This window comes from Apium graveolens, chromosome 10 (genome assembly GCF_009905375.1).
Source record: "Apium graveolens cultivar Ventura chromosome 10, ASM990537v1, whole genome shotgun sequence".
Taxonomy (NCBI): Eukaryota; Viridiplantae; Streptophyta; class Magnoliopsida; order Apiales; family Apiaceae; genus Apium; species Apium graveolens.
Window position 1 is genome coordinate 225,555,399 of NC_133656.1, and position 15,472 is coordinate 225,570,870.

At 33.4% G+C, this 15,472-nt stretch overlaps 1 protein-coding gene and 1 long non-coding RNA gene across 4 annotated transcripts; both read right to left on the reverse strand.

Moving 5' to 3' along the window:
• Nucleotides 1–288: 288 nt before the first annotated feature.
• On the reverse strand, nt 289–3,151 carry LOC141689473 (uncharacterized). 2 transcript variants are annotated; one of them, XR_012562394.1, is made up of 4 exons: nt 2,859–3,151; nt 2,684–2,739; nt 787–2,057; nt 289–684 (listed from the first exon to the last, which is right to left on the reverse strand). It is a non-coding gene; the product is annotated as an uncharacterized LOC141689473 (long non-coding RNA). The 2 variants fall into 2 exon arrangements; XR_012562393.1 differs by having other exon boundaries at nt 289–2,057.
• A 3,187-nt stretch (nt 3,152–6,338) lies between these two features.
• Nucleotides 6,339–12,509, reverse strand: LOC141692828 (putative galactinol--sucrose galactosyltransferase 2). Of its 2 annotated transcripts, XM_074497771.1 has the most exons (15): nt 12,328–12,509; nt 11,798–11,988; nt 11,118–11,340; nt 10,633–10,874; nt 10,286–10,376; nt 10,095–10,143; nt 9,893–9,984; nt 9,691–9,798; nt 9,453–9,575; nt 8,360–8,903; nt 8,121–8,188; nt 7,852–7,986; nt 7,545–7,762; nt 7,008–7,096; nt 6,339–6,920 (listed from the first exon to the last, which is right to left on the reverse strand). In XM_074497771.1, exons 2-15 carry the CDS (start codon nt 11,874–11,876, stop codon nt 6,558–6,560), a joined length of 2,424 nt encoding a protein of 807 aa, XP_074353872.1. In that variant the 5' UTR covers nt 11,877–11,988; nt 12,328–12,509; the 3' UTR covers nt 6,339–6,557. The 2 variants fall into 2 exon arrangements, with proteins under 2 accessions (XP_074353872.1, XP_074353873.1); XM_074497772.1 differs by lacking the exon at nt 11,798–11,988.
• Between the last annotated feature and the right edge of the window lie 2,963 nt (nt 12,510–15,472).

A 15,472-nucleotide genomic window follows, 5' to 3' on the forward strand; every position in this document is an offset into this window, starting at 1 on the left:
AGTTGTCAAATAAAATATAAACTTATTATTTGTAGATATATAATATAATATAATGTTAAATTTTGTATTATGATATACACATAGAAAATTAGAAAGCTAACATTTTTCTCTTTCTTCAGTATCAGAAATATTTTGAAAACACTTTTGTTTGAAAATTCCTGCAACCAAGGTATAGATTATTTATAAGTCATTCTTGTCATTATGCCATAAAGAGTGCACATACATCTTATTCTCACTTCTCACTGCCATTTTATTTAAATTGGCACATTACATTTTGTTAGGAGCATGAAACACCAAGAAAAAGTACATCTTATTTTAGATGTCAAAAGGAACACCATTGCATACACAGTCAAAATCACAATTAATATCTAGTATCTAACCCTACAACCAACCTAACTGAAAACTTGGCACTGCTATAATTTCACACTTTTTAACTTCATAAATTCTTAAAAAAGAAATTTATCAACCTTGGGATCTTAAACACGGACAAAAGTTGCCAATAGCATCTTCCTCTAAAAGCGGGTCTATTGATACTTGTAATCACTCTGTAAATAATCGTGGAAAATTTAAAAATCCGCATGATTATGAGATATCAGATAATAGATTATAGGCTCCTTCGAATGAGTGTCTTTACTCGCACATATACCTACCACCTCAGTAGCAGCCAAATGGTAATCATCATTCCTTAAATTCAATTTAAACTTTATGGTCAATACCGTTGAATATCATTTCTCCGTTACTGAGAAATGAAGTAAATTAGCGGAGAGATATTTAGAAAGGAGTTACCTGTATCCAGATCATGAATTTTGGCCCAGCAAAACTATCTTGTACATACATAATCATAAAGACGTGTATGTGGAGTGCGATTTCCGAGACTATAACACAATATCTTCAAGTGTTAGCTCACACTTTAATTATGCCCTCAGAGACTTTGGAACCTCCGGCACACAATTTAACAATGGTCTTCAATGGAAAAGAAAAGAAAAATGCATAATCTAGCTACTTAGCGCCCCACATATAGAAAGGCAACACATACAAATTATCAAATGCCATTTCAGCATCACATAGCAAATCTAAGAAGCGTGATTCTACCAAATACGTTGGTGTCCTGGCAAGAATGGCGTGCAAGTATAATTGTTATTTTAAATATCTTAAAAAACATAACTTCAACAAATGTCCATAAGTGTCAGGAAATAAACAAACCAATATCACAAAATTCAGACTACAAGCATGCATTCAATATTAGGATCAGATTACTTATGTTGTGGTGCTCTACAATTTTGAATTATGCAGTTTTTTTAGTTAACAGCAAATTAGAGAGTATATATGGTTGCCACTTTGTTCCACATGTCATAAGAATTTTTCTAAGAGCTCTTTTGTTCGTTCATGGAACCTCTTAATCTAATATTAAGATTTACTATTTGTTACTCACATCAATAATTAATGCAAACTTAGCAATGCTAAAACTATATAGTGCTAAATTAAGGTTGAATAACATGCCTACATACACTATGTTGGGTGTAACTATATAGTGCTAAATTTAGGTTGAATAACATGCCTACATACAAATATTATAAGTCGTGACGAATTCATATGTAAATATGTATTCAACTTTAGGTGTGTAATTTGCAACTCCAATTTAATGAAGGGGCATTGGTAAATATTGTAACCTCGCGAAAGAATATTTTAAGAATGATACATAGCAAAACACATGTATTTATAATTAAGTAACAATTATTGTAAAAAGAATATATGTTCGGAATATTAACTAAAGAAACCAAAGACTTCCGAGTGTTTCACTGATAGGAAGAATTGAATCTTCAACCTTTTTTGTGTCTATAAGAACATAAACATGATTGAGCAACCAAAATTGTCATTAACAAAAGACTTACTTCTTACATTTAGCGAGTTTAGAAGTTTGGAAGCTTACTTTCAAATGAGAGGGGTGATCCCAATCCGAGTCCATTTAAGGGTGTAAAATGCATATTTATTAATTCGACATGTTGAAAACACTAACACATTTATCTTGTAGCAGGGCAGACTCATATCATTTTTCTCTGTAAAAAATATAAAAATTAAGAATGTATCAAAATAGATTAAAAGGTTAAATATCAACAATGGGCATATATAAAAAACTAATATGGACAAGCAAATATGCTAACACTCAGCAACTTACAAAAAGGGATGATAAAAGTATTCAATGAATGTTTTAATAAATTACTTTCAAATGACAAAAATCTGTCTTCTCCTCCAATGTACTCCCATGTGTATACAAAATTCTCAGTGATAAATATTCAAAAAACATGCCTCTAAAATTGTCGCCCAAATATTGTTGAGGAAGAAAATCTAGAATAAAAATCCAATTTATTTAGCATTATAAGGAGAACTCTTTTTCAGGAGTAACATAATCAAAATTAAAGAATAAAAATCCAATTTGTTAGCATTATAAAGAGAACTCTTTTTTAGGAGTAACATAATCAAAATTAAAATATAAGAAATTATATCTCATTCTGGACTTTTATCAAACATGAAAGCTGCATCTGAGACCTCGTATCCGAAAATTGTAAAACAAAAACACGAATAATTTTACGGAAGGAAAATTAAAATATATGCATACCATTATACAATATATAAGATGGGACACAAATTAAAAAATGGGAATTGAAACTGAGTTAAAACAAACCTGATTGTTGGAGACAATTCCCTCTGTCCTTGTAGCCTAGTTTTTGCGGTGCATGACTGCAAATACATAAATAAGCACCGATTGAATTGAATTTCGAAGGCATAAAGTCGAAAACCATTATATAAGATGGGACACAACTCAAAAAAATGGGAATTGAAATTGAGTTAAAACAAACCTGATTATTGGAGACAATTCCCTATGTCCTTGTAGCCTAGTTTTTGCGGTGCATGACTGCAAATACATAAATAAGCACCGATTGAATTGAATTTTGAAGGCATAAAGTGGAAAACTGATTGAGTGCGGGAGATGGAAAGCCAAAAGTTTTAAATGGATTGGATTCAAAAGACTGGATATTATAAAAGCGATCAATTCGATGAAGGCTTCTGAAATGAAATGAGAGAAAATGATTTGGAGGATGCTCAGCCCAGCCACGTCATACTCCCGTGATTTTCCTTTATATAGATATATAGATATGTTTTCATTCTCTGTATGTTTTCAGCTTTGAGTTTGTAATAAAATGTACCGTTTATTAGATCAAACATGTTCAAACAAACTTGTAAAGTCAAAAAATAAATTATATCGATTTTCAAACATATTGAAAAATTAAGTATGTAAATTTTTTAATTAAGGTGTTATTATTCGGAAAAAATAAACATTCAAAAAATTTATCCGTCAGATACAATTATCGATGTTGAAAAAAATATCAATAAAAATATGTTATTTAATCAATTTGGATTTTTGAAAAAATTAACTGAATTTCTCTTTTAGAAAAAAAGAAAATAACTTTTTGAAAAAAATAGTTGGTAACCTAATTGAAAATGATACGAAGTTCAGTGATGAATTCGATAGTAAACTTGATGCCACATCAATTACACGTCACTTTTCCGTTAGTCAACTTAACGGCAGTAACCTATTTGAAATATTTTTATTATTTAAGTGTTTGACTGAAAAAAATTTGGGTTGGTGACCTAAGTGAAAGTTTTGGTATTGTATTGTGACGAATTAGATCATTTACCCTTTATTTTAATTAAAATGATCAGATATGTTTTTAGGATTTTAATTAAGAAAAACGTTTTGGAGATAAAGAGATATACACATCTGAAGAAACCCTAGCAGCCTCTTCATCTCATCTCTCTTCTCTCTCTGAAAAATATACATACATATATAGGTTTTCTGGGCGACTGAGGTCCGATCGCCGTTGAACATCGTGCTACTGTGAGACCTGTGTTTTGTTGTTATTTTATCCTGGGAGGGTTATTGCAGGCTCTGGATACAGTAATTGAGGGTAATAAACTCTTCAAGAACAGTCTCTTCCTCTTGAGTGATTGGTGACTCAGCTGTGTTGAAAGCTTTATTACGATAAGTTTTCTTCCTCGTTTTGTTTTATTTAACAGTTTCTGATTATTTTATATTTTCGACCTTCGTGGATTGTTTTCATTTTTGGTGATTTGCCTTGTTTTTGTTATTTGTTATATAACTGCCTCGTTGTGTTAATTTAGTCGTTATACTATTGTTTTTCCCGAAAGTCTTTACTAAAGCAAGGAGACAGTTAAGAAACAGGAGAAAGAATGAAAAAAAGGGTGTTCAATTATGACTGATGTTTGGTCTGATAGAAAGCGACGCAGTATAATAAATTTGTGTATTAATTGTAAACTTGGAACAACATTTTTACCTTGTATTGAGAGTTCAGCTGATGCTCATACCGAAAAATATATTTTTGATTATGTAGGTTCAAAAAATGTTGTGCAGGTAGAACTGATAATGCATCCAACAATATGACGGTCACAAAACTCTTGAATGATAAGAGACCACACATCTTTTATGTCTCATGCGTAACACATATACTCAATGTCATTCTTGAAGGAATAGGTATGTCATGTTTATCAATTTACGCAAATCATGTAAATACTAAATAGGTAATTGTGGCAGATCAATTTCTCTACATATTACTAACTCAATTTTATTTTTATTTATTCAGGTAAGATGTCAAAGTTTAAGTTTGTTATTGATAAGTCAAAAGACTTAACGATATTTATATATGCTCATCACAAGACATTGGCTTTGATAAAAAAAAATCGCTAGAAAGATAGATATAGTAAGACCTGGAGTTTGACTGATGTATTTCTTTAATCTTGAAATATTAGCATCCTTTTATTTAGGATTACTAATTACTTCCATGTGCATTTTTTAGTTATTTTTTTGAGCCTATGACTTAGGGGAGAGTATGGGTCGGTTCGGCTCGATTTTTGGATAAAATCGGAACCGCAATCTTATATCTTCGGTTTCTAAAATTGAAAATCGCAACTGCCGGTTCGGATTCGGTTTTGGTTCAAAAATACATGTCCGGTTATAATCAGATCGATTTCGGTTACAAAACCGGCAAATATAAAAATAAAAAATAATATACAAAAGAGACATATTAATGCGCAAAATAAATCAATAAAATAATTAGTTTTTCACTTCCAGCCTACTGTCTACCTGGATGGATTCAAAGAGCATGATATACTGGTGTGGAATCAGTGACAGATCCAGGATTTTACGAAAACATGGGCTTCATTAATATAAAAAATTTACCGAAGTCCATGCCACGGAAGAGGAAGATCAGGCGCACAACAGACCAGCAGCAGAGTAGAGTTGTAGATTTTTTTTGTAATCTTTTCACTTTATAATAACAAGTCCGTGCGTGTTCAACTTAAGAATTAGTGATTTGGCTGGGTTCAAATTTACTAATGAATTTGGCTAATATTTAAAAGGGTGGGCTTCTAAAAAAATGCCCAAAATTTATATAAAAATTGGGGATATTACGGACTCAGGGGTGGGCTAAAGCCTCCGAGCCCCATCTACATCCGCCACTGTGCAGAAAAGATCACTTACTCTGGTGGTACCCAATAACTATTTTACTGAGAGAATTTTATCGACCTTTTTACAAGATCAAAATTCTTTATACAACTAATATGTTTATACCACTAATCATATTGGGTGCATCAAATTAGTAGTGTACATTTTGAATTCACTGTGAACTATTTGAAACATATATTATCGCCTTATGTGTATTATAATATAGTATTTTTCAGTTATTCAGATATATATATATATATATAAACTTTTAAAATGTATATAAATTATATATAATATTTATTACTTAATTATTATTTTAATAACCGGTTTGGTTCGGTTTTAATCGGTTCGGTTGTGACGTGTAACCGAAACATAACCGTTTAAATCGAATCGGTTTTTAATTTTTCTATTTTGATTTCGGATTGTTTTTTCTCGGATCGGTTTTCTCTGATTTTTCCCGATTTCGGTTCGGTTTCAGTTTTAATCCGGGTTTTTGCTCTCCCCTACTATGACTTGTAAACACCATCTCTGTTTTATTTGCAATGTTCTGTTTTATTTGCAATGTTAAACTAAAAATGATCTTTTGTGATTTGTCCATGGATGAGATTTCTTAGATTAATACACATTTTATTTTCAACTAATATAATTATAAAAATTTAAAATAATATTTAAATATGTCCAATTAATGCTCCGATTAATTATTCTCATTAATCTCCGACTCGCCGATTAGTAGCTCGAAGGTACACCAACACCGACGGCTCTAGAACGTCTAGCGTTTTCCTTTTTAGAACACTGAAAACAAGTGAGCAGCGCAAGGGAGAGGAAAATTATGGCATGTATAGCCATTTACATTTTTCTTTCAGAGAACTGATTTGCAACACAAGAATTTTGCAACGGCTAGGTCAAACTCAAGACCCTCACCGCAGTGGAGTACTAACATACATTCTCTGATCCTCCTGCTAACTTCTACCTCCACATGAGGGACTAGCCCATGCAGCTTAAATGACTAAATAATTGAATAAATAAAATGAACTACTCATACTTGAATTTCAATATGCCATCTGTACAACTCCTTTTCTGGTACAGGGATGTTCAGCGACACCAATCCGGTATCGGTATCATAGATGAATGCGGTGTCAATATTCTCCACAGTGCATTTCAAAGGAGGCTGAGAACAGTAAGCACCAAATCGACCACGTCCCCTGACCTCGAGTACAATTGTAGCAGATGGTGATCGGCTTTCGCTTAAATAAGTGGTAACCTCGGACAAAACATCACCATCAAAGAGCTCTGATTTTTCCTCTGGAGACATATGTACTTCAACTTCCTCAATAGCACCGCCAGAGTTGAACATGTCCAGCAAACCTATTGCAGCGAAGTAAATGTTTGGTGTGATTTCCTGCAACAAAGACAATAATCATTGAGTCTGCGTTCACTTGAGAAAGAGATGGTAAATAAACAAAATTAACTAGTTGAAATGACTCACCTTTAGAGGACAGATATGGAAGAGTTCATGTTCAAGAACATGGAGCGTCACGGGGATTGATGCACCGCTTGGCAACCGGGTTACCTCTCCTGATATTGACAGAAAATTTAGCATATTAGAAAAATCCATCTAGCTAATTAAGTACTGGTATAAAGAAGTCAAGGCGAAAGACAAACTAAAATAGTCCTGCACTAGCATTTGTTGAGTTCTTTATAATTAAGATGTGTTGCACTAGATTACACTAATAAATGTATCTATACATATATAGCAAGTATTGCATCAGAAAATGTATTCAAGAACGCACCTTGTAAAAAAATAATTTTTTATTTACTTGTGCATATGTCAAAAGGAGCAAGGAATAATTTAAAGGGAAACTAGTGTTTCTAGTGTCGTTTATACTAATTCTACCTGGGAAACGTTCACTTTTTTTTAAAGACATTATGGTTTATTATATGGAGACTTCCATTCCATTAACTCTGTCTAAATGCAAAGCCCTTAAAATTGTCATGCCATGCCAACAAGTGCTGCACAAGTTACCTGATTTTTGGGCATACACTACGGTCTCCCCGTTCCAACTTGAGCCAGAAACTTGAGCAATGGCATCAACATCAGTAGCTGTCACAGAAGTAGTCAGGGCTCCGGGAGATGGATCATGTATGAGAGTCTTCTTAGTCACCTTGTCCCAACCAGCGCCTTGGCAGTTAAACACACCGACCACACCGGTGCACTTATTCATGTTCCAAATTTTCAACAAGCTGCAAAATATAGGATTATGATGAAGTTCCGTTTTTCACATAACAGGTTAAAATGAAATAAGTAACAGTAAAAATCAAAAATAGCAAACCTGGTTCCATCTCTGGTTGGATCAACAAAGAGGCAATCACGTGTGGGCTTGGCAGGCAATTGTGCACGGAGCACAGATCCGTCAGGGAGGACCAACTTCTCTAAAATCTTGAAATCGTGGTTTCCAGGCTTGTCACTGCAGAGAAAGAAACCAAAATCTTAATTAGAAGAAAGCAATAACAACAAAAATCTTGAGTCTAATTAATTCTTTATAGCCAGCTAAAGGATTGAAATAAGTAAAAGCTCAACCAAGGACATATTCAGTAGTACCTCACATAAACTGGACACCCACCAACTGCTCGAGCTGCAGCATGATATTCGGCTGCTGGATGGAGACTCTGCAATGTAATAACAGATAATCTTTTTAAACAATGAATAATGGAAATTCTCACTTACATTACAAAATCAGTAATTACTGCTTTTCTTTTCTTGTATCTAATGTGCAAGTAAATATATCTATAAGATGGCCTATTAAAAGCTATATCCTTCTGTTATGCAGATATACTTACGTGAAACATATCCCAGTCGGGTATCATAAATTCTCCAAGGAACAGACTGTTGTAGGACACAGCGGAAACGTGGATGGTGTGAGAGGCAGGGTCGTGGGGAAAGAAGTCATCAGAAGCTCTTGCTACAGCAGTTTGGCTGGCACTATATAGTCCATCAGTATTATGGCACATACAAGAAATGCATCCATTGTCAGGGAAGTTTCGTGCGATGGAGGCTTCCAGAGCTTGGTGATACATGCGAGTCAGAGAAACTCTACCCCCGTGGCCAGCACCAAGGGTCTCAATAACATTCTGGACATCAACTTTTACTCCATCAACTCCACATGAAGCCAGGTATGCATGAAGCTCATTGTAGAATTTAAAGACCTTTTTGGGATGCACCAAACCCAGGCCAAAAACTTTAAGACTGTCGAGTACCATGTCACGTTCATTTCCCAACATTGCTTCAGACTGGACAGGGTATGCCAAAGTACTGTCATAGTGTTCCAAGGATGGTTGAACACCACCCCAGTAACCGGCTAGTGCATGCCACACATAAACATTCCTATACCAAACAAAGCATTGGTCAAAACACAAGAATGAAAAATGCACTATCCTTTTTTAAGTAAATGACTTTATAGTTTATGCAATTCACTCTGAGTGTTAAGGTTCTAATCATCCTCTGGAAGGTCATTAATGGTGATGAGAATATTTCTTAAGGTGCATAAATGATTTCTAATGAATTGTCACCTCTAGGACAGACACCAAAATAAGTCCAAGAAATAAATTTAGTAAGCTTTCCTAAAGCTCCCTCAATTCAAGAATATAATGCTTAGATATGCAGATTTACTATATACAAAGGCAAGTGATCTTACATTCTGAAATGGACATGGCATACAGAAAAGAACTCAACCATAAACTGGTAATGGATAAAAAAACCAGACTAGTACAGAGATAATAGTGATAGTTTGTCGTTAAAAAACGGGTCTATAGATTGATCTAAACTAAACCACGTTTTAAATTCACGGATATGGAGATTGGACTTGAAAGAAATCATATAAGGATGATTAAGAAAGCACAAACAAACAAGTTAATAACAAATTGCATAACGTACTTAACATTATGCCGTTTCTTCGCATCATCCACTACGAGCTTCAGGCCTGGAACATGGTTATCAGTTTTTCCATTCTTTTGGAACTTCTCATTCTCTTTAATTCCGGTCAGCCTAATCGCAAACCTGCAATTTTAATTTAGAAAGAACGAATAAATTAATGACATGCTGCATAATTGAATAAGAACAACATAAACCAGACACATGTATATACGTATAGAGAGACAGAGGGGTGTCTTACTCTGCCCCGTCATGACCATCATCATTAACAACGTCGTTCAAGCTTTCTATCTGTTGCCAACCATCATCAATAATTAGGAATTTTGCTGGAGTACCTCCATCGGACAAGCTGCGGAGATAACCACAATACAATTCAGTATTCCATTTCGTATACATAAAAGAATAAAGTATGGACTTCTAAGACATTTACTGTTCTATCTTACGTTTGAAGCCCCTGTTCAACACCTTCAGCTGTGACATCCTTGTAGAAGGCATCCCATGTGCACCACCCAAACCAATCAATGAAGGAGGGCAACTGAAAACAATAAAACTCTAAACTTAGGATTGACTAATTTACAGACATCCTCTGATGATCTCAGCAATCTTCTTAAATCTTGAAAAATCAAATAGTTAAGAAGTTCTAACCTTCTTCTTCTCTCTATGACGGAATGTTTGCAAGTGTTGTTCAACAGCCCTGTAGCACAAGCATACAAAATTAACTTCTAAATTTCCAAGGACAGTTTTGCCTAAAACCAAATATCAGCATGTCAAAGTTTAAATTATCCAAATGATTGACCAGGTACTTGATACATGTAAGTGACTGTCTCCAGACTTACTTTACAGCTTGATTGATGACTTCAAAAGGGTTGGTCCCAGCATGCATGTAGACAAGGGAAATCCCTTGGTTGGTTTCTACTGCATTATCACCTGCAAAAAGAAATTCAAAATTTATGATTATTCTCCGCAATCTGTTTGTTCTTCCCCCTTGTCACGATTAATATGATTGCCTAGTAAGTTATTTTGCTGTTACTGTGATCATGAATACAACTCACTCGCGAACATTAAAACTTTGAAATTGCATTGAACTAGCTTGATGTAAGTTATAACTGAAACTATTTATGCTCTTGTCAAGATCAGTGAGTGCTACAACCTACAAATAATTACAGTTACGTGATCGACTTACCACTCTCTAGGAAAATCTCCAGTTCATTCTTGTCATTCCCCTGAAGAACTGCTCGGAATGGGCCTTCAAGGAGAGGCAGGAACACTGTGTAGATAGTTGCGCCGTCATTTTCTCCAGCAAGGCTCTCTTTGCTCTCAACAAGCATAAACTGGGTCTCGAACGGAATATCCTTGCCACAGGTTCCCATTCTCTGAGTCATCCACCAGACTTTAAAACGGAAAAGGCACATAATACGAAGACCCCTGAAAAAGTTCAATTGAAGTGTTAATTTTAATTGATTTGTTTCTTATTTGTAATATACTTCGCTTCTACTTATATTGCCCCAACTAAGCCCCGACCAGTAAGATTGAGAGGGCAGGGTCACTGAGTAGAAATATGCGACTAGACATTAAAAAACTTCATGAGACGCAGAACAGAGTAATTGAATGCAAGAGTAGACTAGAACATAATTTATATATCGAAATGAAAGCAAGTTAAGTGCTTACTCTAAGACACCAACAGGAAAGACATGGTGGCTTTTAGTACTAGTATCCGTAGCACCAATGAAAGCCCCGGAGACGAGTCCAGCTCCAGATCCTGGAGTGAGCATAATGTTGTCTGGCACCCCCTTAAGTACAGTTTTCCCATGCACTACCAGGTCGCCATTATCGATGGAAATTTTCGGTGTAATCGTCATCCTTGCACGCTCTACTAGTTGCGGATAATTAGCTACATTCAATAAGCAAATAATTTGCAATGAGACAAGTCACAAGAGCTAACATCTATAGTCTCTAGCATATTTCTAAAACTTAAAATTAAATCTAACAAAAATGTCAAAAGCAATATTGGTACATAACCATGGCCTTCAACTTCAATTAACAAAATTAAATCAAAGAAGCCTGCGGAGGGACACCAATAAATTGCTTATCAATTAAGATTTCCCTTTATAGCATTTTTTTTTCGAAAATAGAAACCCGAAATCTAATTGCTGAGTCCGGTAACTTTATTTAACTAGTACGAGTTAAGTCAGTGTGTTTCGATATAATTCAGCTATGTAACTGCAGGAATTCAAATCCGTTACAAATTCGGTTAATTTTTTTTTTTAGATTTTTACTAATTAAGTTATTTAATCAGTAAAAAAAGGGTCGGTAAAAAGTAAAAAAACATAATAGTACATAAAAGTTACCTCCAAAATTATAGACAAATCTGGTGGTGTTGAACCTCTTAAAACAGATTGGTGCTGAGGTTAAGCAAACCGTATACATATTTGTACGATGTTGTATGTATACTTATATTTTAGTCTGAGAAATGGAAATGTCGGCGAAAACTAAAGACGTCAAACTTGGCCGGAGAAAGTCAAAGCGCCGCCGAGGTTGTCTGATGACATAAACGTTTAAGTGATTCTATGTATTATGAAAGTGAATATGTAACAGATTCGTAGAATATGGTATGGATAGATAGACTTCTTAAAACAGAAGGCTTAGGAAGTAAGTCAAAATTGGCCGTCGATCTAAGATTAACAACTTAATATCAGCCATCGATTATCTGTCTCCCTTGTTCATCGATCTTTATAGTTAATACAACTAATAAAAAAACCCGCAAAATAAAATCTACATACATGAGTAAATAAAAAATATGTAAATGCGCAAACGTAATTTGATTAATCATTAAGTAAGCATGGAGATGAAAAGGAGTGGAAGATTAATAGAAACTGACCTTTGAATGTTTAAACAGGCTTGCCGGAACAGTAAAAATTTGCGAAATGAAGTTAAATTTGACGTGTTTGTGTGTAAAAATGTGAAGAAATGGGAGAAGGAGAAGGAGAGAAAAGAAATGCAGAGGTAACACGGAGGGGGGTGGTTTGAAACTATGAATGAATGAAGTGAGTTTCAAAGGAAGGAGAGGGAGGGGGGTTTATATAGTCGTGCGGGACAGGTTGTGCTTCCTATTACTTGGGGTTTTTGCTTCTTGATCGTAGCGTATATTGATTTTACAAAAACGAAAAATATTAATATAAATATACAAAGTGTACTAACAGATGCGGTGGAGCTAAGAAAACATACCGCCTACTATTTAGCCTTTAGGGGAAAACAAAAGGTGTGACAGTCACTTCCGAGTGAAGGATTATTATCCCTCACCTGCGAGCTCACCCCTGATATTTTATGTTAAAATTATGGGAAAAAATTTATAAGTTGATAAAATTAGCAAGATTGTTAAATTATTGAGCTAAATATATATATATATATATATATTATTGTTATTATATTAGGACTAAAAATTATATTAAAAACATGTTTCATAATTTATTATATCTACCCCGGGATCATAAATAAGGTAATTAATGTTTTCAACTTATCGATTTGATTAATTAAGAATTATTGTCGGAATCTTCAATTGTCGTCTTAAAATTACAAAGGATAACATGTGTGTTTATAGGTTTTAAAAGCAAACCGGTCGAAGAGAAGAGTTTAATTCTTCTAATAAATGAAAATTTTCACAATATGAATAAGTCTCATGTAAAAAAAATAATTTATTTAAGTATAATCTTGTTTAACTTTAATTATCTTTATAGACACCGTATGATTTTTAATTAATAAATTATTTAAATAAATTTCACGTTCCCAAACAGCCCATAAAAGATTTTTAATTTTAGGGACATAATTTGTTAATATCGAAAATTATAAATTTCATCTTATCATCTATAATTTAATATATTCGGGGAAGTATTTCACTAATATGCTAAAAAGAGGTAGGGGATATATTACGCCAATATGTGAATTATTTCATTAGTCATGATCAAGTTATTGGTCAAAAATGAAAAGTTAATATATTAAATGATGATGTCGACGACAATGACGATGATAATAACGACAAAATTAAATAAAGAAACCTATAAAAAATTAATACTATGCATAATCAAAATTCAAAAATATTAGAAGAAAATTAATGGTTCATGATAAATTACTTATATGATAATTTGAATTAAATTAAGAGGTTATTTTAATAAATAGGGACTTGTACCAATTGTGAGACCGAAATAATTGAAGACGCTTTGACCCAAATACTACCATTTTGAGGTAATTTACAATTTTACCACAACTCCCCAAGATGATGATTAGCTCGTGCACTAGGTAATAGTACATATAAATTTAATATAATTGGAATAGAATATGATAGCCGTGGTATTATTTAAATTGAAAATGTTGGAACTGGGGACGTAGGATTCCAAACAGAACATCTGGGGTGGGTCGGGGGGCAGGACGTTGGTTAGAGGTGGAGGAGATGTCCTAACAAATAAGACAATGACACGTGTAGAAAGCGTAAATGAGTTAGTTTAATAATACAAATTATAAAGGTCCAGCAAGAGCAGCGTGTACTAAAAATGAAAATAATGGATGAGATCGATTGATAGCCGCATGCTAAATTTGAATGCCGAGTCAGAGCAGAGTCATAAACACTAGGCCTTCTTCTATACTACTATTGATTTGTTTGTTACAGTCCAACCATAAATCCAGCGATAAGTTCTAAGTTTCCTCAACACCAGGCCTTGAGCTGGCGATCGCACCTCCTTCATTCACTTCAAACCCCAATTATTAGTATTCTACAATTATTTGTTGAAAAATAATTTTAATTTTCATTAAAAAATCTAGATAAGACCGACCGCATATGTCTTGAGGTTAACACTGATGTAATAATATTGCTTTCAGTTAGAGGGATGTTATTTTCGGTGTTTACTTTTTTAGTATTTTCAGTTTTCAAAATTAAGATCAGTGTTTTCAACATAAATTATTAATTTTATTTTACATGTTAAATTTAAAAATAAATAATCAGATTTAGTACTATCATTTTAAATTTAATCAAATTAATGTTTATATGTTTATGGCTTGCCCATTCTAATTGTGAGTCTTTTTTATATTTATTTGGCATACTTGTACAAATTTATTTTTCACAACATTCAAACTCTCGAGATGAGAGGGAATGGTACCGGTAACTTGGAAAAATGAGCTTTTATCCGAATAATCTAACTGAAATTTAAGAAATCGAGATCTTATCCGAGTTCTGATTCGAGATCAGAATTATTTAATCAAATATTTATCCAAAAATCATTTAAATAGATCTGAAAATTACCCGATCTGAAATTTTAATCGAAAATTATCCGAAATATTATATCAGATTATAATTTTTAACCGATGAAATCAAATAATATAAAATCCGAATCGAATATGATTCGAAATAAGCATAATTCATGCTTAAAACATTTTTATGCATATGATAACATAATTATTTAATTATATTTTCTTTTAGAAGTACATTATATTATATTAAAAATTATATATATTTAAAGAAAATATAAATTTTAAGTCTTGAAAATTGAAAAAATTGTGATTTAAAAATATTTGAATAAAATTTAATTCTTATCGAATTTGTCTATTTCAAATTTAAATTTTCTAAAATTTTAATTTAAATTAAAAAAATTAAATTATATTTGACCCTATCCAAATCGATCCGAAACCAATAGAGTTATCCGAATGATCGGACATGATATCCGCATACCGGGAGGTCACCGATTCTAATTTGGGAGGTGCTCCAACAGAAAAGACGGGAAATAACAGACACACTGCTGATCACGTGAGGCTGTCCAAAGTGAATGCAGGCACAAATTCAGAAATATATAAAGTAGATGTGTCTTTTGTGCAACTCATCAGATCCGTGGGATCTGAATCAACCGATACAAACATTCTCATTCATTATTAATTGGAATTTCAAGTCTTGATTGATTCATTATTAATTGGAATTTCACGTCTTCAAGCCAAAGCAATCACTACAGAGCACAGACTGTTTTATGATTTATTTGTAGGAG